This window comes from Mycteria americana, chromosome 1 (genome assembly GCF_035582795.1).
Source record: "Mycteria americana isolate JAX WOST 10 ecotype Jacksonville Zoo and Gardens chromosome 1, USCA_MyAme_1.0, whole genome shotgun sequence".
Lineage (NCBI taxonomy): Eukaryota > Metazoa > Chordata > Aves > Ciconiiformes > Ciconiidae > Mycteria > Mycteria americana.
In genome coordinates this window covers 72,803,332-72,827,772 of record NC_134365.1, presented here as the reverse complement: position 1 = coordinate 72,827,772, position 24,441 = coordinate 72,803,332, and the positions used below count along the sequence as shown (strand labels likewise).

General features: G+C 35.9%; 2 protein-coding genes across 2 annotated transcripts in view; one reads left to right on the top strand and one right to left on the bottom strand.

Moving 5' to 3' along the window:
• Nucleotides 1-2,738: 2,738 nt before the first annotated feature.
• On the bottom strand, nucleotides 2,739-4,005 carry CAPZA3 (capping actin protein of muscle Z-line subunit alpha 3). Its single transcript, XM_075490904.1, is given in 2 exon segments — nucleotides 2,739-2,798; nucleotides 2,800-4,005. Coding segments are annotated over 2 exon segments (1,266 nt in total).
• Nucleotides 4,004-24,441, top strand: part of PLCZ1 (phospholipase C zeta 1) — a 56,787-nt gene continuing 36,349 nt past the window's right edge. The window contains exons 1-5 of the mRNA XM_075505740.1: nucleotides 4,004-4,017; nucleotides 4,731-4,854; nucleotides 8,443-8,677; nucleotides 19,730-19,931; nucleotides 21,554-21,698. Of these exons, the coding sequence (XP_075361855.1) occupies nucleotides 4,004-4,017; nucleotides 4,731-4,854; nucleotides 8,443-8,677; nucleotides 19,730-19,931; nucleotides 21,554-21,698 (720 nt within the window). The remainder of the gene's footprint in view (nucleotides 4,018-4,730; nucleotides 4,855-8,442; nucleotides 8,678-19,729; nucleotides 19,932-21,553; nucleotides 21,699-24,441) is intronic.

The following is a 24,441-nucleotide window of genomic DNA, read 5'->3' as shown; positions in this document are numbered from 1 at the left end:
ATGTATTCCCTATACAACAAAAAAATTCTGGTATGGGCAAAAGAGTAAGAAATTGCAACTGAATGTCAAACATATTCAGAGTCACAGAAGTGTATATGTAAAAGTTCAGTAAAGTTTTCAATGGAGTTGTACACCTTCACTTTCTTCTCATAATGTTTATTCCTCCCCAAGTTTCAACTTCCAAAAAAAAAAAAAATTCCAAGCCCATCATGGAGAATATAGAGGGAAAATTGACAAAGCCTGTATTGTAATTACCTTTTCCAGATTAATTTCATAGGCCTTGCAAAAAATGAGTGTTTTCAGCCAGATCAGAACATTTGCTCTGCCCAAACTCCATCCTTCTGAGCAGCTTTTGTTGCAGATTCTAGTATCACAGATTCCCTCTTTTATAGAGAAAGGAAATTGAGGGAAAATGGAAAGTTCATAAAGGCAGACTGATCTGGAAGATAGGAAAAGTAGCTAATCCTACAATATTAAATATTTTTATTATTGCACTCCTTGCTACAGTTTTGCCATATAGAAACTGCATTTTAAAGAAGAGAGAATTTAATTTGACAGAACAGAACAGTATATTTGCAAAATGTCATATATTTGCATCTCATAAGGGATTGATCTGGTGGAATAAATGCTGAAACTGAAAGTCATCTAACTGCTTAGTCTTTTCCATTGTTCCTTACTGTTCCTCATTGTTAGTTCATGTTCAATATTTGTGTTTCAATAAAGTGCTTTTTTCATAATCCAGAATTTCTAGTGTTATGTCCCTGTTTCTGTTAGCACTTAAATTTATGTCCAAAATTTCATCTATTATTCTGTACTACAGACATGAACTACACTCACAACAGGCCATCTTCATTATAGCAGCCCTTGGTTGCACAACATTTTTAATAAAATTACTCTTATTTTCAATAAAGAAATAATCACATATTCAGATAAACGCCATGTAAAGACAGCTGCTTGCTCATTGAATAGTCTCCAGCAACAACATAGGCACTAGAAGGGCTGGATTGGTGTTGAACGGATGTCAGTAGCAGCTGTGGGGTGAAAAGAGAATGACCCATAGGTAATGCAGCTTTCTGTGAAGAACCGAAGTAGCACAGAAAATGCTCTCCATGCTCCATCCTTCTCCCTCTTCAAGTGCATGGTGCAGATTCTCTAACAAATGGGCATCTGTAAAAGGCATTGTCAAGGGACATTGTTACAAGGGCAGCAGTCTGCTTCCTGCTTGCAGAAAGGAAACCCTGTGCGATGAGCGCCTTTCTGCACATAAATTAGTACAACAGTCCCAGAATCTTTGTGCTGAGTGACCACACAGATGAACAACCAGATGAAAAATGTGCTCTAGTCAATGCAAATCTGAAGAAATTCAGTATATATCAAAGGAACCATTTGATTTATTTCAGTTTCATTCAAATATTGGCAACACTACAACCTCATCTTCTGCAATCAGGCTTTGCAAATTAACGTGCTTATAAATAAAAACTGAGCATATGACTTTGTCATCAACAATACAGAATGATGTAGAATGATGGGTTTTATATTAGACACCTTTTCGTTACTGGTTTCTCTGGGTAATTAATTGTCATATCTAGATGTATAGAGTAAGGAACCTCCCAAACCAGGTGTGAGTACAGATGCAAAATCTTCATTTTGCATCAAAAGAGTAATCTAAAGATGGCATTTTCGCACAATGTTGGTTATCCCCAAAACCATGCATAATTCTTTACTACCTTTTAAAGCAAAGACAATGAAAGCAATCATGGCCAGTCTGAGCACTGGAGCTGTATAAAGCCACTGATCAGTATTTACAAAAGGGCATGTTCAACCCGTGTGACAAAGTAATTGCCACCAGCAGTGATGAACAAAAGCAAAATCTTATGCTTACATTAAAAACATCTAATATTTATGAGAATAATGTTTAAATGTTCACAGCAATATTTTTAGAAAGTTTAGTGTTTACATTACTGCTTGAAATTAAACTTTGTTTCTAATAAAATTCTAATTAAAAGGTATGTTTACAGAAAACAGTAAGCGTGGTAGGCATTTCATTTTTTGTAATAAACATGTTAGCAAAGCATCACTGTCATAGTTTGAAAGTAAAACAAAATCACGTACATTCCTTTGGCATTTATAATAAACATTGGGAGAAGGGAAGTAGCATTGCTTTATTTTGTAATGCTGCAACACCCAGCATACATCCCTGGTCAGTCCTGAAATATCTTCTGCACTAGCTATATGAAATTTATTCCTCCTGTGTACTCGTCTCCCTTTGTTCATGTTACTCTGTTAGGGATGTCTCTTGTGCATACAGAGAGGTATACACAGGCAAAGCCTGAAGGCTGAATTTGCAGGGTTTCAGTAGCAATGAAAAAATCTAGAAATAATGCCTCGATATCTTTGCCAAACTACCTTACTGGTTTCCTTATAACCAATGGTACATAAAGTATGAAGTTATATAAGTAAATATAATATTGGGTAAAATTACAAAGGAAAGCAAGAGTTTGCTTGCCGGGTTATCTGTAGCACTGTACTGCCTTTGACAATGACCATTACTAGTACCTCTAGAAGCAGTTGAAAAGTACATAAAGAAAATAAAAAAACACAGCAAATTATTTTCAGTCACTACAGAGCTGGATTATTTTCAAAGTGCTGATTGACTGATGACAGTTTCTGCACTCTCCTGAGTAATGCAGAAGTAAATCAACTAAACACCCCTGTTTTGTATTTTTCTTCCTTTTTTTTTATTTAGGCCACCATACAGTGTGTTTCAGTAAGCATGGAGGCACTTCTGTATTCTGTATACACATTGGTGTTCAGATGCTGATCATTCAATAGTTTATTCCAGTTCATAAAGGTGCGAGTAACAGGGAGTTTCCTTCGCAGATTTTTTCCCCATATATCCTCTGACAAAGCCTGAATGTTTTCCAGAATGGCAATATGAAACTTCATGTCCTCAGCTTTCACAAATTTCACAAAATCTGTGGCAAACTGACTTTGGTCTATCACGTTTAGGGTCTCACTCACAGACTTGCTGACAGTTACATGGAGGTTGGCATCTTTGAAGTAGTGTATCTGGAGGAGAAAGATCCCTGTAACTTGAGTGGTAAATGGAGTCAGGGCAAAAGTCCAGTCTGACTTCCAAAGGCTGTTACAGTGATTTGGAAGCTGGTACTGATGAGCCTCAATGCAGGCCACAAACATCTGCCTCTTCCCCAGGCTTTTTTTGAACACACAGCAGTTGCCTACAGGAAAGTGGCAGCTCACGTAGGCCTTCAAGCCCCTGTGGAGGGCCTCTCGCCACAGCTCCCCCTCATCTAGCATCACACCATGCAGCTGGGGTTTGCTGGTTACCCCACGCAGGTGGTCAAACTCAAAAGAGAATTTTTCCTGAGGGTCAAAGAAGCGGTTTCCCCCTAAGTCGTTGTAGTGGGTCAGTAGCACAGTGCGCCCGTTTATTTGGATGGGGGTGAAGCTGTTCTTGTTGTGACCGGCCCCCACGCGGGCAGCCTCCTGCCTCACCAGCCTGTCATCTTGGACCAGAGCAGAGAGATCTCGGACAACCTGGCCGAACTCCCCAGGAGGGGACTGGCGCAGTAGGCTGCAAATGAGAGGCACCTTCTCTGGCTCGCGCAGCTCCTGCCTCGTGCACATGTTGGGGGTGAGGGCTATCCAAAGGGTGGCAGACTGCAGGCAAGGGGAGGGCATGTGGGCGCTTCGTGCTGGAGGGAAAAGGCACAAGATGGCGGCGGGGGTGGGGGGACCGGTGGCAGGAAGGGGCCTGCACTGGGGACCCGCAGTTTGTGACCTCACAATGGCACCCGGGGCAGCGCTGGTGGGGGGCCAAGCGTGGGGGCCGTGCTGAGGGCGCTGGGCGTCCCGGCAGGGGCACGGGGGTGTGGTAGGGAAGGGGTGCTGCCGGGAACCAGAGCAAGCTGAGGTGATGTCCTGCCGAACACCGCCAATGCCACCACAGTGAAGAGTCCGGAGCAGGCGATGCAGAGCTGCCATGGAGGAGAACAGATATCCTCCTCCTGCTCTACCTCCTCCTCCTTTTGCTGCTCTACCTCCTCCTCCTCCTCCTGCCCTCTCCCTGCCCTGCGACAACTGCCGTTGTGTGACCTCCCCTGTGTGCCCATTTCCCCCCAGGTCCGGGCCCGACCTGTGCACACGTGGGACCCCCCAGCTGGGTAGCAGGGGAGGGCCTGGGGTAGCCAGTCCAGTCTGGTCTGGTCTGGTCCAGCCAGGGCTGGTTGAGGCTGGCTGGGTAGGTGCAGTGCTGAGCACCCTCACCTCGTTGCTGCTTGTTGTTGGCACTCCTTTTCCCGCCATTCACAGAATCACAGAATCACAGAATCGTGTAGGTTGGAAAAGACCTTTAAGATCATCGAGTCCAACCGTAAACCTAACGCTACCAAGTCCACCACTATACCATGTCCCTGAGCACCTCATCCAAACGTCTTTTAAATATTTCCAGGGATGGTGACTCAACCACTTCCGTGGGCAGAACCACTTCTTCCTTTGCCCTCAGAGTCTCTGGGCACAGAGCAAAAGTATCTTCCTGCGTGCCTCAGAGCCTGCTGCATTATCAGAAATCAGAAGACAAGGATGTTCCAGAGTATGAGAAAAGCAAAGTGCAAGCTTTTTAGTTTAAAATAATTAAACTTCTTCCCCTCCTCCCCGTATGAAAAGGCAATGACACGGGTGAGAAGTTTCCTTAACCTGATCTCTCATACGTGGTTTTTGTCCATCATTCAGAATGAGTTCAGGACCGGGAAGATTGATTTAGACAGCACAATGAAGCTGCTTGAAAAACTGCAAATGCCTTTTGATTTCGCACATGTAAAACATGTTTTCAAGGTGAGGAATATGTAGATTAAGCAATTAAATACATTTAGAAGTCCAGTTACATAAGTGCCTTATATTTGCTGACTTTTTAAAATTAATGTTTTGGGAAGTGAATTTCATGCTAATAGGGTGTGCTAAATCAGCAAATAATTTGCTTTGTTTCAGGTCTTTTGTTTCTGTGTAAAATAGATAACTGAGTGGTTGCATTACCATCATCTCTTCACCAAACCAAAATAGTGTAAGGTGATGGAAAATATGTAGGTCTTGAGTCCCAACTTTTTTCTAACAAGGTGTCACTTGAGAAAAATTAAAATATTCTGGTTTCATCTCATCCAGCTGCTTCTGTGATCAAGCTAACGAGCCCAGACATACCTGTATGATGCTGGGCAGAGCCATTAGAGTGACTTCCTAAAAATCCTTTTGCCAAGAGGACAATATGGAGTTGTCTGATCTGCTCAGGCTTCAGGTCAACATAGATCCAGCACACTTGTTCATTCAATTTTCCACTATACCTCTCCTTTGAAGTATTTAAGAGGTGTGCCCGAATGGATGGGAGTTGCACTCTAAACCCTGGGGAAGGATGTGGCCTTGAGATATGGCAACATTTAGAAGATTTCTATGAAGGTTACATGATAGAGCTAGAAACTGGACTTACTAATAAGTTATTTTAATGTAGGTAAGCAAACTACCATCAAGCGGATGCAGTCCCAGTGAATAAATACTGCAAAATTGAGTGCCTTTGGACATATTGGGATTTCATGTTCTTCAGGTCCCCTCTAGTAATTACTCAAAATTTGTATGATTTTTCCTTTTAGCTCTTTTTTTTACCAAATATAGCTGTTTGGTCAAGCTGTTTTCCTAAGGGAATGAAGCCAAGTGGCTAGATATATATGTGATTTCTTTGATAATTTTGTAACCAGCTGGCTGATTCTGTCCAGATTCGACAAAGGAGAATTAACTATGGCAAGTCAGAAATTTTAGGTCACGTCATGCTGACAGGCAGGCAGGTAGGCAGAGGGAAGGCATTAGGATTTCCTCACTCTATCTTTTTCCTCTCTCATTGTTCTCTGCCTTCTTGAGCCAAGGTAAAGCCAGCAGCATGAACTCAACCCTTGCTAAAGAGGCTGCCCGTGGTTTTTGAACTTGCACTGCATTGAGAGAATTGCCAACCTTGAGAATCTCATGAGAACTTGAAACTATTTCTTATTGTTTCCTGTGTTTTCCACCTGCTTTTCTTTCTGACAGAAATTTGAGATAGATGATCAGTTGTGGGTAGAGAAGAGAATAATTATATGAGGAAGTGCCCTGCATAGAACAAGTCGATTTAGTTATATGTAACAATATAATATACTCAACAGTCTGATCTAGTTATTTGTAGCAGGACTGTTAGGTATTCTTTGCTATTTGAGAGAGATTTGAGTCTTTTCAATAGTTTTGGGGCTCAAATTGTTCATCAGTGTAATAGTACATAAAAATGCAAAGCACTCTGGAACGAAATCTTACTGGCATCATTGTCGGTAACTATACATCAACAGTTAATCGAATGGTTATACATGACAAAATCAATTTTATAGAAAACATAGTTTTTAAAGAATAATCTGCCTTTTTCTTTTCTATTATCTTTGAATTTATTTTACTGTAATGCTCCTTTGAGCAATATCAGAATTATGAATGTTAAGATTTTTAAGGAATAATATCTTTTCATATAATTCCTCTCAAGACTGTCTTTGTCAAGATACTTCTTTTTCTGAATAGCAAAGATTTGATGTGCATTAATAAAACCAAGATTAATAAAAATCTACTAACAAAAATTTTACAACAATCTTTTTCTTTATATTGACATGATTTTCATAACTTTAATTTGAAAAGCTCTTCTGTGTAGTATTATTGCTGTTATTTCATAAAGAGGCAATTGAGACAGAAAATTTAATTTTTTTACCCAGCTTCACTTTGTGCCAAAACCTAAGTGAAGGTCTTCGGAGTCCTGATAGATTGTTTAATTCCAAAATATGTTGGTATTTTCTTTTTCTATTTAACAGTTATGAGTAAATTTGCAGTTTTCTTAAAGATGTTAAAAATTAGATTGAGGATATCAACCTTAGATGTGGGATTTCTCAAGCAGTAATGAAATGCATATTATTAGCATTTGTATTGAATTATTTTCTTGCTGGTGATTTTTGTTAAAAATGATAATTACAATTCTCTTTCACAAACTCAGAGCAAATACTTAATTACTGATTTGTAAAATTTTTGGCTAGAACTCCTCATGAAATTTAGTTTTGTACTTGTTTTGGTTATCTAATGTATTTTTACTTTTATTGTACTTATTCAGACATCTCTCAGTAGGAAATGTACTGCATAGGAAGAAGCTGGTAATGTATCATTAGACTTTTAGTTTTTATGGTGTCTCTTCAAAACTAACCTAATTTAGTAGTAATCAAAAGTATTTATCAAAGAGCAGCCAAAGCTCAAGTAAGCCATTTTATGTTTGTGGACACTTTTGGGGAAACTCTAATAACCACAGTAGGTGCCGTGTTATTAGATGCTGAAATTTAGCCTCTTTGGTAGTCTCAGTTTAAGGAGCCAACAATTATGAATTTTGATCAGCTTACAGTGATGATAATGAGGCCATGAATTGCCATTTATTTATGATTTTTGTGAATAACTTTGTCAGTAAATTTCCAAAGTTTCTCTTAATTTGGCAACGTTTAAGAATAATACAAGCTAAACTGTTAGAAACATCTATATTTCATATGCACAACTGCATATTTCATGTAGAAACTTTTAAAGGATAAATAAAATTGTTAATCCTGAGAAAAATGTAAATGGTGGAAATAGTTAAAAAGTATTATTCTACTCAAATTCTTTTGCCTTTTTGATTTTTCTAGTGACTTTTCTACAGAAACACTGAAATTAATTAATGTGCTAACATTCTGTAAGCTCTATGAAAACAAGCTTACAGTTTAAGAATTCTGAAAGTGTGAATAATTAATCTGAGTTAAACATTCTGGCTTGTTAAGAATAGAACACGATGTCATAGGTTATTATACAGTATCTTGTCTCCAAACTTTAATAGTGTTTCTTATCTGATGTATTTAAAGTCTTGGATCTCATGATAATTTGGTTATCCTTAGTTCATTTTTTAGATTACTGTTTGCTGTATGTTGTATGTAAATTTAACTGACAATATTTACAATATGGTTTACATAGCTCTTGGAGAGGTATTGTATTAAATACATTTTCCACTCAATAATTTTTATACTGCAGATTTATTATACTGCATACATTTTAGAGGTTTTATATAATGTGTTTTAATATTGCATATGTGTTATATAGAAATTTATTGTAATTACTTAGATGCTAATTATGTCATATGGTACATTTTAATTTGTATGAAATATTTTTAACACACAAATTCAAATGTAAAAGTTGCATATAGAAGTAGAAGAATATAATTTGATAATGCATTGCAGTCACTGTTGCCTGAGGTTTTCTGTATTGTTCTCGCTCTTATGATCAGTTATAATAGAGTGTTTTGTGTGTTCCTTTGTATTATTGCATATCTTTGTATTGACTGTTTTGATTTTTTTTCCCCCCCAGAAAACAGTTGACAAACGGAAGACACATACGATTAACATAGAAGACTTCCGGGCGATTTATCGAACTATTGTACACAGACCTGAATTTCATGAACTCTTCCGTGCTTACTCTCCAAACAGCAAAATTCTAGCTGACACTGAGCTCACTGAATTTCTCAGAAAAGAACAATATGAAACTGAAGCTTGTGAAATGACTGCCTTAGAAATTATTTTGAAGTATGAACCCATTGAAGAAGGTATGCATAGTTTAAGTATTTGATTTCTAGCTCTTATTTATTGTGCTTCTGTCAGTGACAGTGTTTATATTTTTGAATACTCATCTGGCTATACAAATCGAGCATTTTAAAGAAAACTAATATAAGCAATTATGTTATAATTATGTATGTTGTATAATATCTTTTGTAAGCACTTGTACAAACTGTTGATTTTTTGAAATTCAGATCTTTAAATATTGTGAATGTAATAATACAAGAAACCTTTAATAAAGCACAATAAATTTACACAGCATATTGCTCAGTGATAGCATATTACATTACTTACCAGATCCATCATTCTTACTGCTTGTTGCAGCAGACTGGTCCAAAACCTACATGTAGATTGCTTCAAACAAAATACAATTTTCATAAAGTAAATGAGCTAGTATAAACTGCACTAAATCTTTTTAATGCCCACTGAAACATGTGAATGACCATTATTAGGAAGCCAGACTGAATTTTTTTGTTTAGTTAATTGTTAAAAAATAATTTTGCTTAATGAATTAGAGGAATATAAATATTGGATTACAAAGATTAAAAAATATAAAGTATGTTTTGTTAGCAACTGGTCTGTTCAGCACAGGATATTTCTCTTAGAGGAAATCAACCATAATTAAATCAGTAATAATGGATGATTTTTTTTTTTTAATTTATTTTTCGGTATGAAAATCTGAAGACTGAGGACAGCATTTTTGAAGGCTAGAAAATGTCAAAATTTAATGTTATGTAATTTAGTTTGATTTAACTACTCAGTACTGTGATCCACAATCACAATAAAGTGAAAAGAATAGTTAAACCCATTGCATTTCAAAGCATATTTTACAACCAAGATTGTTCTAATCCCACTTGGGGGTCACATTAATTGTTACAGCATTGTTGATATAGTAGAGCTTTTTGCTTAAAGTTTATCTTACAAATGGAAAGAATATGTGCTACTAGAGTTTGATGTAGTACTTCCATTTTGTACTATTTAAACCTACAACTTGTTTTAATAGAATGCTCTCCATGAATCATACTTTTTGCACTGGTATGTCTATATTTGAGTCTCATATGGCAGGAAGTTTATAATGTAGAAGTAATCTAATAACAGAGATTTTTACAGAGGAAGACAACTTCTAAGGATGTATCTACTGAGAAGGTTATATCTCTCTTTCTTTACTGAGAAAGACTGAAACCTTAAACAGTTATACTCTGGTTTGCCCTCAGTTGGATATGATTGGTAATGATATCAGAGATGCATTGAAGCAGTCTTGCAAATGTGTTGGATCCTCAGCATCTTCAGCGGGCATGGAGTCTGGTTACTAACCTGTCCCATCATGTGGCTACTGATGTCATTATCCATGTTATTGGGGTTAAAGCTATAATTAATTATTTATGCTCTCCCATCCTGAAAATGCCATTTCCATTTTGTTCTCTGATCAGCTTCTAAGAGTAGGTCTCTAAACACAGACTTGTACTATCACAGAATCATGGAACTGTTCAGATGGAAAGAGACCTCAGGAGGGCAACTACTCCAGCCTTCTGCTCAAAGCAAGGTTACCACTGAATTCAGAATAGGTTTCTCAGGGCCTTTTTTCAGTCAAAATTTGAAAACACCTAAGGACAGAGATCCACAGCCTCCTTCATGTGCTCAGAAATGGCTTTCAAGAGTTCTTGCACCATGATATTCCCAGGGATGAAAGTGAGGCTGGCCAACCTGTAGCTCACTGAATTGAATCATAGTATCATAGAATCATAGAATCATAGAATCATAGAATCATAGAATCATAGAATCATAGAATAGTTTGGGTTGGAAGGGACCTTTAAAGGTCATCTAGTCCAACCCCCCTGTAATAAGCAGGGACATCTTCAGCTAGATCAGGTTGCTCAGAGCCCCGTCCAACCTGACCTTGAATGTTTCCAGGGATGGGGCATCTACCATGTCTCTGGGCAACCTGTTCCAGTGTTTCACCACCCTCATTGTAAAGAATTTCTTCCTTATATCTAGTCTAAATCTACCCTCTTTTAGTTTAAAACCATTACCCCTTGTCCTATCACTACAGTCCCTACAAAAAGTCTGTCCCCATCTTTCTTATAAGCCCCCTTTAAGTATTGAAAGGCTGCAATAAGTTTTCCCTGGAGCCTTCTCTTCTCCAGGCTAAACAACCTCAACTCTCTCAGCTTTTTCTCATAGGAGAGGTGTTCCATCCCTCTGATCATTTTTGTGGCCCTCCTCTGGACCTGCTCCAACAGGTCCATGTCTTTCCTGTGCTGAGGGCTCCAGAGCTGGATGTAGTACTGCAGGTGGGGTCTCAGCAGAGCAGAGTAGAGGGGCAGAATCACCTCCCTTGACCTGCTGGCCACGCTTCTTTTTATGCAGCTCAGGATATGGTTGGCTTTCTGGGCTGCAAGCGCAAGAAAGTCCTTGCCCTTTTCGAAAATGAGTGCAACATTTGTTCTCCAGTCATGGGGGCCTCCCCTGATTTCTGTGGCCTTTCAAAGATGATAGAGGATGGCTTTGCAGTAATATCAGCCAACAGTCTTAACACTTTCAAATGCATCTCATTTGGTCCCATGGACTATCATGTGTTGAGTTCTCTCCAGTAATCTCTATTGTATCTTAATCTCTATCTGCTGGTAGTTTCTTTTCTCCTTGAACCCTGTCTGTAGGCACAAAGCCTACACCTTGTTGATGAAGACTGAGAAAAACAGCACTGAGTACTTTAGCATTATCTGTTTGCTGTCACTAAACCACCTGCCCTATTCAGCAGCAGGCCCACTTACTCCTTTTAGTGACAGCAGGTGGTTTGCTGTCACTAAACCACCTGCCCTATTCAGCAGCAGGCCCACTTACTCCTTTACATAGCCAATGCAGCAGTAAAAGTGCTCCATGTTGCCACTGATGTCCCTTGCCAGTTTCAATTCTGGTTGAGCTTTGGCTTTCCGAACACCATTTCATCATGCCTGAGTACTGTTTCTATATTCCTCCCTTGCAGCCTGCCCACACTTTACTGGCAGTTTTATAGTTTCCTTTTAATGCTATTTCACTTTTGCTCTCTCAGTGAATCCATGACATTGTTCTTGTTGCAGTAGAAGGAAGCTATCTAAGCAGCTAGCACTGGTAATTCAGCCTAGAATCGGGAGCTTAAGCTGGGTTCTTCCAGGTTTCAGTAATACTTTGCAGACAAAATATTTTTCTAACCAATGAGTTCTGCTTCCTATTGAGCGAGGCATACCTGTAGAACTCATAATTTATTTGTTTAGCTACCATGGAAGCGTTTATGTGTGGTTGCCATTATTTTTTTAAGGAAAAGCTCCAGTTTTGCTGAGTGTTTAAAGTCATAAAAATAATATTCTGAAACCATTATGCAAAAACCTCATACATTTACTACTTTAAAAGCCTTGTCTTACTTTTCATATATTTATCTTTTTTTTCATTCTGTGTTTTAATTTCTTTATTTTCATAGTGCTTTCCTTTATCTGCTCTTTTTTTCATAATTTATTTTTTTTCCCTTGTCCTTCTATATATTCTGTTCTTCAACTTGCTCTTGGTCATTACAAACCATTTTTAACTTTATTTTTCTTAGGATTCTTATCTGCCATTTTGCTTGTCTGCTCATGATACTGTCTTGTCTCATTTGAATGATTTAGTGATAATGCACACCCCCTCCCACTGAAACCCGAAGACTTATATGTCCCCTTGACTTGCTTGCAGAAGAAGCACTAGGTAAGATCTTCATAGGTGCCTGATCACCCTTTCTGAATCATAAGAACTCTGAGATGAGTGGAGGTTTGTTAAACCTGTAATATGCGTATTCTTCAGCTGTTGAAGGCTGCTTCAGGTTGTGGTGTAACATTTCTGCTGAGTTTCACTGAACATAACCTGAGGCAAAATTGGCAACTAAGCTAAGAAAAGGAAATCAGAGCTAACTGCATTTCATTGCAAGCTGTTAGTTTGTTCAGTGGAAGGTGAATCTCAGATGTTTAACTTTGTTAGTTTCCCTTGGTTCCCAGTCTTTGATAATGGATGAATTGATAACTGGTTAAGAAAAATAAACCCAAGGAGAAAATCTTCCTTTTGGGATAATAACCCTGGAATATCTATGCTGATCCTTCCCACTGTGGTGGAAAGAAGAAACTGGATCACTTTCAACAAGAAACAGAAGATATTTGGTGTTTCATTATGAGTCACTCACTGTCCAGTAATAGCTAAAACCCCTTTGATTCCTTATGCCATTACTTTCTGAGTTCGCCTTTTAAATTAGAACATATTTTATTGAATATATTCTACTCTTTCTGAGAACTAATGTATTTACTAATTAACTATATAATAAGTTACCAGTTTAAAAAGTTCCTTTGTTTTGAGTTATCTATTTTGATGGGAAAGTTAATAGCTATAAAGTGGTTAAACAATGAAGAATATTTAGTCAGTTAGAAAACACATTTGTAAATATGAGCTGAAGTTTCTATAGTTTTATTTTAATGTCTGCTTTAAATTTCAGATGCTGAGCCAAATTCTTTTTTGTTTCTTCATCTGTGATAAAATTGTTTGTCTTGTAATTGGAAATAATCTTACTGAATGAAAAAATAGCTGTATTGTTCACGCTCCTTTGAGCGAACTAATACTCCCACTCAAACATATTTATTGGAAAGTTCCAGATATGATTGACATGATAGTTGATTCATATGGTGTTGTGATAGACCATTTTGTGTAACTGTCATTCTGAATTTGGTGTAGAATATTCTTCATCAGGATGATCTGTTGGTATCGTCTGCCATCCTTGTCCTGTGCATTGCAGCAAGGGAAAAGGGCAGATTTTGACACTTGATTGACTGGTTTGCTAATAGTAACGACCATTATCTGATAAACTTGATAGCACTAGTATGTCAAGATTAAGATGAAAACAGTGACTAGATTTTATATACAATGTTGATAAGTCCATCTATAACATGTAGTGCATCCCTAACATTCGTGTGCAGAGAGAGAAGACTTTTCAATGCTATTGAGCCAGATAACTCTGAATTAACTCACTGAGGGTGCTGTAGTTAGTTCAGGAACAGCATGGAATACATTACTCTTCCATTTTTACTGTACATTTTAAATTTCTAACAGCAAAATGCTGCATTAACAGATTTGTGTGTGTGTGTGTGCTAAAGCTTGCATTTTTGGCTGAAGGAACTATTTTATAGAATTGATCATAAAAGTAGTGGATATGTGATTCACACCCAACCGTTTTGTCTTACTAACATCCAAATGTCAGTTTTGTTCTACACAAACATTCAATTATCTCTCCATTTTATTAATAATTTTGAATAGAAGTCTTGAGTTATTAAATGAGATTAAAGAAAACGTTTGCCAACCAAATGCACTTAATTTTTTTAAGCTTGGTATATATCTCTTTTTAAAAAAATTATTGCTCATTATTCAGTATTTGCATGGATAGGATTAGAGGCACAGTGAGGATAAGAAGGTACATCCCACTATTATTTACAGTGTAGTGACATTCAAAGACACTGCTCCTCTCTCTGTATTTTCCTGCTAGGCAGTACAAAAACAGGTCAAAAAGTAGAATCCTGTCTTGAAAAACTTGCTTACTTTGTAAATGACAATATAAGCTTGGTGCATCTGTCAGATAAAGAATTTGAGTAATCCAGAATGTATTTGTGAATCCAAAAACCGTCTTCAATTTATTCCTAGGATATACATTCTTTTAAACTTGTTTTTTGTGTATGCATGTGTGTGTGAGAGAGAGAGCAAGAGGGAGAGCATGCATTTGCAGGAGAGAACTTTTGATCCCCTTGGCCAATGTAAACCAAGTTTAACAGAGTAGATACTTCAGTCAAATTCCTACAGATTCCATAAAAAATTGTGTGAAATAAGAAAGATGACTTAAAAATCTCAACTAAGACAATGGCTGAAGCTGGATTTATGAGACACAAAAATTCAGATGTGTGAAAGAGCTTGTAAATATCCAGCTTTAGAAAAAGCTTTCACCAGAAGAAAATTGAGTATGAGATACAAGCCCTTAGAAAACTAAACTGCAGCTCAGACAGCTACTTTATTCCAGGATGCACCAGTAGTAGTTACAAGTGTGGGTCAGGTGGAAAATAGACTCCCTAGAATGTAAACTCAGAATAGAGAAAGAATAACTGTATTCTCACTTTAGCCAACTAAATAGTTCTGTCTTTACTGTTCACTTAGAATATAAATGTTTTAGTCTGACATTATGTAGCCAAATTTCACAGTGTGAAATCCCATCTGATAATATTTCTGCCTTGAGGCTGTTATTATTTGATACTTTTAACAATTATTGAAAAATTCCTTCTTCCAGTATAGCAGAGTCTTGTCTCTGATTGCAAGTATTTCTCATGAGTTCACCCCTAAAATTCCCAGCAGATGTATCTGTACCCACTTCAATATCTCTGTTGGGCAATTAACATAAACATTTAATTACTAATTTGGCTACTAGGAAACAACACAAATATTTAAACACAGGCAAAACACCTTTCTCCCTGTTTCCCAGGCTCAACTTCAGTTCAGGCTCCTCTCCTCCCCACTTCCTAGTCTCCACTTCAGTCCAGACACCTCTCCTCCCACCTTGTCATTGCTGCAGGTTGTACTCAGTCCCTTCAGTGAGGAAACAGGCGTTGCAGGAGGCTGTGGTCAATGCATAGTGATTTCTTTCTGCCGCTCCACCTTTCTCACACTTTTCTTTTGCTACTGCTTCCTTCTTACTTGATTCATCTGCTTCAGCGTGGATCCTCCATAGGCCTCAGTCCCTTCAGGGCAGCAAACATCTTATGAAAGCTTTAATTTCTTCTTTCCATAAAGAAAGAAAAATACTTCCAAGTATTTTTCTTTTTCTTCCAAAGAAGTTCCAAGATAAATAAGAAAACAGAATGTAATAAACTCTAAAAAGCATAGGCATATATGTAATCCAAGTTTTTCAAATACTCAGGTTATATCCATAATTCCTCTCTGATATGGCACTATTTGTATATATGGTAGAGCTCGAACTTACCTTAACTGGAGGAATGTGGAAAAACATTTTTTTTTTTTTAATTATGTTTGGGAAAAAAGAATATTATTAATAAATTGTATTCCAGAGTATCCAAAAAGGGAGGGCAAGAAAAAAGCATTGAACTTTATAAACAACAAGAAGCTACAAGAAGACAGAAATCTTTTCTTGCTTTCTCTTTTTCTTTATACACCAAATGGGTATGTGTGCGCACTAACTATTGCTAAAGGATCCTAACAGAGAAAAAGACTGATGTTCCTCTAGGGAAGAAATGTGAGGTCTTGAAAATATCTTTTCACTATGGAATAGTTATGGAAATGAATTCCCATTTCTTTTAATATAGAAGCAGAAAGTATCTGTAAATGGTCAGAAAATAGTATGACTGTGCTATTCCTCAGAACTTAAAAAGCACCCCCTTCCATTTCTAACTAGCTTTGGTATCTTCATCAGACAAAGATAAGAGAGTTCTAAAGAAATCCAGTAGGTTTTCTCCACTGGTAAAAGAAGGATGAACGAATAGCAGCAATAATAAAAAATTAAGCCTACCTTTATCTTAAACTAAAAACTATAATATCTTCTACCAAACATCAGATCTCTGAAAATTTATTCTAGCAGATGGTATGCCATTTATGTTCACGTGCTGTTCTTTTGCATATCTCAATTCACAGAACTGCATATGCTGCCAGAACTGTTAGTGCAAAGGCAATCTTTTCCTGCTTACAGATAGGTCTTACTGTTTTACAAACTTGCTTGGAGTTTTGGTGGTTCTCCAGAAACATGATGGTGACTTTAGATGTATGCAGTTCAAGGACAGCAACTACAGATACCTGAGAAAAAAAATTGTAAGCCAATGTAATGCAAGGGCCTGTAATAAACTGTATAAAAATACAAATATTTTTAGTCCGTTGATTAGAGACACGAGCTGAACATTTTACTGAAGTCAAAGAGCTTACATGTTGGCTAACAAAATAACACAAATTTACTTTATAATGTTTTCACTTTTAGGGGACTATGGTCATGAACATGTTTATCTAAACATAAGTTCTCTTCTTGAGAACACTGTAGTTATCTTTTATCAATGACAAGAGCAGCCAGAAAAGCATCAAAAATAAATCAGAAAATAAGCAAAACCTTGGAAAGTCAGTATTTTTAACTAATTTAAAAGTTAACTGTAAAAAAAAAAATCCGTTAAGAATAGTTAGTAAATGAAAAAAAAGCAAAAAAAAAAAAAAGAGTTACTGGCCCAACTTGTAATTACACAGAGAATTACACAGGGCATGAAAAATAAATTAATCAGAAATGCAAACCAGATACTATTGATGAAAAGCCTTCTCTTCAAAGGAATTAAGTCTACAATTCATGTAATTCATTATAGATAAAGCATACAGGATAAATGTATTCTGTTTTGAGCAACATGTAAAAAAATTCAAAACATTTTTTAAAGACCCAGAAAGTAGAAACTTAATCGTATTGCTACAAGTACAAAACAATATAATGTGCATGTGGATAAATCAAAAAAGTCAAGATGCTAAATAAGGTACAACTGTCAAGAGTCATCAGGGTAGCAATAAGTCATTCTGCAAATATGTAAGTTAAAGACCAAGGACATTCTTGATCCACTACCTAAGTACAATCAGGTTGCTAATACTATTAATGAGACCAGAGTAAGATCACAGTCAAAAATATGGAAAAAACAGGGGAGGACATGTTTAAGTGACTTAATCAGATCAGTGAAGACAGGTTGACAAATCCATAAGTTCTTAGAAAATAGACTGTTACAAGCTTGGCTAATACAGGTTACCTTTGAAAACATGTGGAGAATGGATGATGAATTGAAAGACTGAGAAAGATAAAATATAATATCTATTTTAGAAAGGGAACATCTAAAGAACAAGACACCAGTCAGTTACCAGAAAAAAATGGAACAAATAATGAATATGTAATCACCTCTAAGATGGTAAGGCTGAGTAAGAGTTTGTCAGGACATTCCATGAAGATATAGAATCCAGTTTTCTTCTATGAGAGAGTACCAGTGCCAGCGGATAGAAGAAAAATTATACTTTTAATGCTGTCTTGCATTCTAAAAAACAAGTTGAGGAAGCAGGCAAAATAACTATATGGTACATAAGCAACTCATTAGAAAAGTACTCTGAGAGGTTAGTCATCAATGACTTAGAGTCAAAATGAAAGACTACATCAATCTACAGTTTCACTAAGCATTGTGTTGGGATCCAGGTTTCAATTATGTCATTGATAAGCTGCATGATGGAATAGAAATTAATTTTATTAAATTTAGATTTAATGCCAGAACTTCAGGTATAATAGAGAACAAGTTTAGAAGTCAAAGTGATCTTGGCAAATTGATGATATAGAAAAGAAGGATGGTGTTCAATAAGGTGAAGCACTCCATTCCATTTAGGGCATCAAACATCAAGAAAGAAGTTCACCAGATGGAAAGAGTTGTAGAAAAACAAAGAAAATTATCAGAAGTCCAAGCAAACCTAACCTAAACAGAAAGATACAGTGACTTGAACTTGTTTCTTCTGGAAAGCAGTGGAATGAGGGGAAGTGTAATAGCAGTCTTCATATGTGTATAAGACTGAAAAAAAAGGAGAGGAATAGTACAAAACAGAACAAATATTTTGGACAGCAAGGAAGTTTCAGGGTAAACATTATAGAAAACTTTTTAACAATAAGGTTACCTAGTGCTGAAATGGGATTACTAGGATATCTGTGGATTCTTCATCAATGGAAGTCTTTAAGAATAACTTCAACAGACTTCTGGTAGGAATAACACTTGTAGGGTTAAGGACAACAGTGTATGTATGTATGATCTCTGGAGGGCCTTCATCCTTATTTTCTATTTCTATTTAACATTTTAAAACATTGCAAAGTTTTCTAGTTCAAAGAAATGTATAATTTAGAAATAATTATTTTCTACCATCATCAGAATGATTTTAGTAAAGCCTCATTTAGATATAAAACTTTCAGTCTGTACACATATTGAAGATTGATGATTGCAACTCTAACCTGTAAATTGTGATTCTTATAGCTGTATCGAGAATTAACAGGTCAGATAAGTGTTTTGGGCTTTGGTTTGGGTTTTTTTTTTGTCAAACGTTTGTATACATTGACTTCTTTAAGTTATTGTTAACAGAAAGTAATCTTGGATTACTTACTGCTTAATTATCACTAGCCAACTATGATGACAAAAATAAGGTTATTTTGCAGCCAGAACTGGGAAAAATCCCTGACTAATTCAAACTAGGTTATATTTTGAAGGAAAGCTGACTTCTGAGATTATATCATTTGCAAAATTATTACATTTGAAGTATGACCTTAGAGCAGCAGTTGGCAGTATAATTGATCTGTTTGTCATTAAATGAGTTAAAAACAAAACAAATGGGATGACTCTCACTGGTATGGAGGCAATTAGCACATTTTGTTATAGATGAAGTAATATAATAAGCTTGATTTGCAATTCATCTTTGTGGGCAGTCATTTATTTTGTTAAGATGCTATTTTTATTTCAAATACTTCTAATTTAAACATTATTTAATCACTATTTATTTGAAATTTTCTACCACTGGGGAAGATATTTGGTGCTAGGAATCTTAGTTTCTGCAAGATTATTTTGACAGTCTCTGACTGACATTTTGGAGAACAATTCCTGTTCTTTCTACAGAGAAAAGAAGATTGTCTTTGTACTTGACTGGCACATTACTTTCCAAACCTAAAAAACAACAAATATTTTCCTTTGTATTTAATTAGGACTACTGCAAACTCTTCTCACTGGTGTCCATAGAAGAATAAAAATGTTTCATAATTTTGAACCACAGCAATTCATCTCCAGAGTTGCACACATCTGATGTTTGTGTTTATATTGTTTGTTATGAATTTTAAAATTGCAGGAAAGTGTTATGCTGTATAACCTTTAGCGATGTTTGAAATTGGCTATTAAAAATTATGGAAATACACAGATATAACCATCAGTTTAGCTTCATACTAGAAATTTTTTGCTTTCTTTTTTGTTCAGTGAGGAAAAGAAGGCAGATGTCATTTGAAGGATTTATAAGGTACATGAGCTCAGAAGACTGTTCAATATTTAAAAACCATCACAGGACCATCTACCAAGATATGAACCACCCATTATGTGACTATTTTATTTCATCTTCTCACAACACTTATTTGATATCTGACCAACTAATAGGGGCCAGTCATTTATGGGGATATACCAGGTATTTAAATAGTGTTCTTTAATATTTTAAACATTCTTTGGCTTTTTTTAAATGAGTACTAAGTCACATATAATCCTGCTTGGCAATAAGGAACAAAACCAGATACGAGTAGAAAATGTGAGAGTGCTATTTTATTTTGTATGTACACTTTTCAATATATTTGCCAAACCATCTGTTCATAGTCTGGAAACAATCTATTTTTTCACTTGCATCTCAAAAAATCTACCTCACGGCAAATGAAATCTATAGTGTGCTGCACAGTATATGATTAAATCAGTTTTTAACCTCAACATGCCATGCAAAAATAAATAACTCCCTGAAATAAATGTAAAATTTCTGGGCAAACTCTAATCTGATCAATATACAGGACATAAGGGCACAGTACGGTGGAGTACATCAAGGGTATCTGTGATCAGTGTATGTTGCAGTGTGGTCAATTTAGAAACAACAACAACAAAAATGGGCACTATAGTAGCCAGGAAGGAGAAGAACTTTGTCTTTGAACGTGCAGCATATGACTCCAAGAGGAAAAGGAAACCAGGATGCCTTATTGCAGAGACGCATTTAGAAGAAATGATCAGGGAGGGAGAAAATGGGTTATGCAATAAAGGCAATACAGAGAGGGACTGGAAGAATTTGGAGGACAGGTGTCCAGCATTCCTATTACTTTGTACTACTTTAGTGAAGTGAAAGCAGTTGCAACCATTATCTATCTGAACTTTTTTGTTTTGGTTGTTCTCTGGATATTCTATAATGGCTTGCAATCATCAGAAACACTAGTGAATTTATTTCTAACAGTATTTAAAATGATACGACATTAATACTGCATTGCTTACAGTAATTGCAAAGAGGGTATAAAACCGCCTCTCTTCCTCTTTATCTACTATTTCTGTAAGGAAAATACAAAATGGTAAAATAAGCTAGAAGCATCTTTGAGATATCGTTAGCATGTAAAGGGCAGCATGTAAAAGACAGATTGGTAATTAGGTAAAATAGTCTGCAAGAAATGTTTAAATTAGTAACAAGCCAAATATTAGAAAACTAAGACCTTTAAGGGGTTCCATGGACATATTAAAAATTAACACACAGTAAATTGAAGGCATCCAAGAAACTTTAACACTCTCTCTTAGAAATAAGGTGGGGAGAGAACAACTGAATTATGTAAAGACCAAGCAAGCACAACCTGATTCTGTAAGTGTGATGTTGTTATTTTTAAGTACAATGATTCCCAAACTTGCAGAAAAATCCTGGAATAGTAATGAAAAAGGCCCTTTCAAACATTTCTTCTTCTATTTTAAGCAACAATTTGCCATCATTCCAAAATTCTTTTATTTAAACCTTTGACCCTCATTTTTAGTCTCTTATGAAGGTTATTCAGATAATCCATGTTAGTCCTTAATGCTCTAATAAAGTTTATTACCTAACATGCCTAAGATAAACAACAGAAAATATAGCTCTGTCTCATATCTGTATAATTCTATAGGATTTCTTTTCTTTTGTGATGAAAAATTATTTTTTTTGTAATTATTCAAAGTGCTTGCAATCAGAAATACAGCGGTTTGTATAAGAAAGTGTGGTATCTTTTTTTTAACTGTAAAATTGTTTCTCTTGTTCTTTTGAAGTGCTCTCTTAAAAGGATGTCGTTGCCTGGAGATTGACTGCTGGGATGGCTCAAACAATGAACCTGTCGTGTATCATGGTCACACTTTAACGAGCAAAATTCTGTTTCGTTCTGTAATTCAAGTGATAGACAAGTATGCATTTCTGGTATGTATATATATATATATATATACACACATGTTGGTTAAAATGTGATGGTGGCTTTAACAAAGCCCATGGACATGGTTGTTGTCAGTGATTCTCCAGGGTAAAAAAATATGAAACAGAGACAGTGCTTGTGGCAGCGGACATTGTTGAAATAAATTGTGGGGAAACTGTGCTATCTGTTCTTAATATCTTTTTTTATTTTATTTAAGGAACGGGAAACATATTTTCCTGATAATGATTATAAACCAAACTTAATGAAAGGAATTCAGAAGCTCTTACTCAGCTTGTTAGGTGGAATTCTCACCTGAGGTCATTTAAGCAAGGACTTAATATAAAGTGAACAATTACTTCAGAATCAGTCTGATGTTTTACTACTTCTTTGTATCTTTTCATTTTTTTTACTTCACTTCTTCTTCTGTTGCTATCAGGCTGTCTTATATCCTATGCTTGAATTTACAAAACAGAGAAAAATGTTAGATTATAGCTGAGTTTGAGACTTATTCTGTTTTCCATTTCCTCTCGTTTTATTTTGAATTCAAGGCCTGATAGAGGTTACCATCTACTGCTGTCTTTCTGTCAGATGACTTATTAGGGCAATGTCCCTTCTGCTTATCTCTGGAAAAGCAACGAAAGCTGGAGAGCTTTTGGCACTGTCTTAGTCTTTTGTATAGGTTTCTGGCAAAACTCCTGCTCAAATGACGTCCTGAATGACTATTAAGATAACTCTTGTATTCAGACCAGCATTATGTGTGTGAATATATATACCTATGATCATACATTTATATGGATTTTTATACATATATATTTATAGCCCTTCCAGAGTTAAGCAAAGCTATATTTTTTCTGTTCTGATTTCTATATAAAATTTAAGTAGTCTCTGATTTTAAAAGATAGTGAAAACAAAAATATGGTTTTATTTTGCTTTTCTTCATGACCCATTAGATATAACTCACTTGTTTTTGCTAATACACAGCATATTGTACATAACTGTAATACAAACTTCATTTAACAGGCAAAAGTTACAATAAGATGATGCAATCACAACAATAGGTAATGGTTCGTACCAGCTGTCTATCCAGACTAAAGTGTGCTTCTATTAGTGGTCAATAGCAAATGCTCAGGGGAAAAGTGTAAAAACAGGGTAAACATAAAATGGTACTTCCCTTAGGAATCGACAGTTTAGGTCCTGCCCAAGCAAAGATTTTATTCAGAGTGTTTGTTTTTAGTAGCCACCAGCATTACTGGCAAGTTATGAGATTTATTTACACAGTCTAAATAGACATGTCTCATTTGAGCTATTCTCTAATTTTTACTTGATTTCCTGTGTTTCACCTGTCTTACTTGACTACTGTGATGAGTAAGGTGTAAAGAGTCCAAGAAAAGTTTGTGATATTATAAAAAAATATGCATAGCTTGCTCATGTGAAGTCAATGATTTCTAGGTAAATTTTAAGGATACTGTCAACTTGAAATGTAGTCAATTAAAATCTGTCATAAATTAATGCAAAAGATATTTAATCCTTGTTTACTTTGTCATTTGCAATTTTAGAATCTGATTTTACCTTTTAAAAACAAAACAAAACAATTCTTTCTTTTCATAACAGAACTGTGTAAACAATGGAGGAAATTCTGTACACAAAATAAACACTTTCCCCCACAAAACGGAGAAATATTTTAAATCTGTCACTTACAGTAAGCTGGTGACTACAATTAATATTTAGCTGAAAGCCACTTGTGCCTTGTTTATCATTGTTTTTGCATGTCTTTTAAAATAGATGCCAACCACTAAAGGAGCTATCACTAAAATATGTCAGATACAAATTTAAAGGTACATGATTATGTCAAATCTTCCAAGTTCTCCTATAGGTACATGAAGATTGCAATAATTTTGTTTCCTATTTTTCTTTTCCCTTATTTCCCCTTATTGAAATTATTTTTCACAAAACTTAGTCATTATTTCTAAAAAATTCATCTACCCAATGTGATAATTCCCTGTTGGGATGACTTAGTCAACAGAATTTCAGAGCAGTTGTGATATAACTTCTAGGTGCAAAAGAAAGAGCTTCTTGGGAATAGCAGATATTAGGTCTGAAGAGATGAAGATTTCTTTAATTTTGAAAAACACCGAAATGGTCAACATTGATGGTTTTACAATTCAGAATGCTTTAAGTGTCCTTTGAAATTAACCTAAAATTTTTTTTTATGCTTTAGAATGTCTGGGAGGTTTTACCCCATCCTCCTTTTTTGGCAGATGACATTATAATTCCTCTTTTTTCTTTGTAAGTTCATTTGTTGAGAAATGCTGTTTCAGACACACAGTAGCCAATGCATCATTCTTTAGAAGCTCTTAGCTTCTTAGCTGAGCTATTAACTCTGTGAGAAATTCTGCTTTTTGCTTGCAGGTTGTACTCTGCCCTGTGCAATTGAATCAGCCTGATTTTTACTTGTTTTAACACTTATTTTCTCTCTACTTTCTTCACATCCAACATTAATCAGTATGTTAAATGCCTCTGATAAATTATTTTCTAAGGGTTATTGGGCAAATACACTTCAGTATGTGCTTCCCAAAGATCAGCACAGCTATTACCTAGTTTCTCTAATAAAGTATTGTGTCCTTCTTAACTGATCTTCATTTAATTTCCCTAGTTGCTTTTTTTCATCTCTGCGTATGTCTAGCCCTGTTTTACCCCCCCTTAACTTCCTGAGGATGCATTTTTTTGTCTTCTTTAATTGTGCTTTCTCTT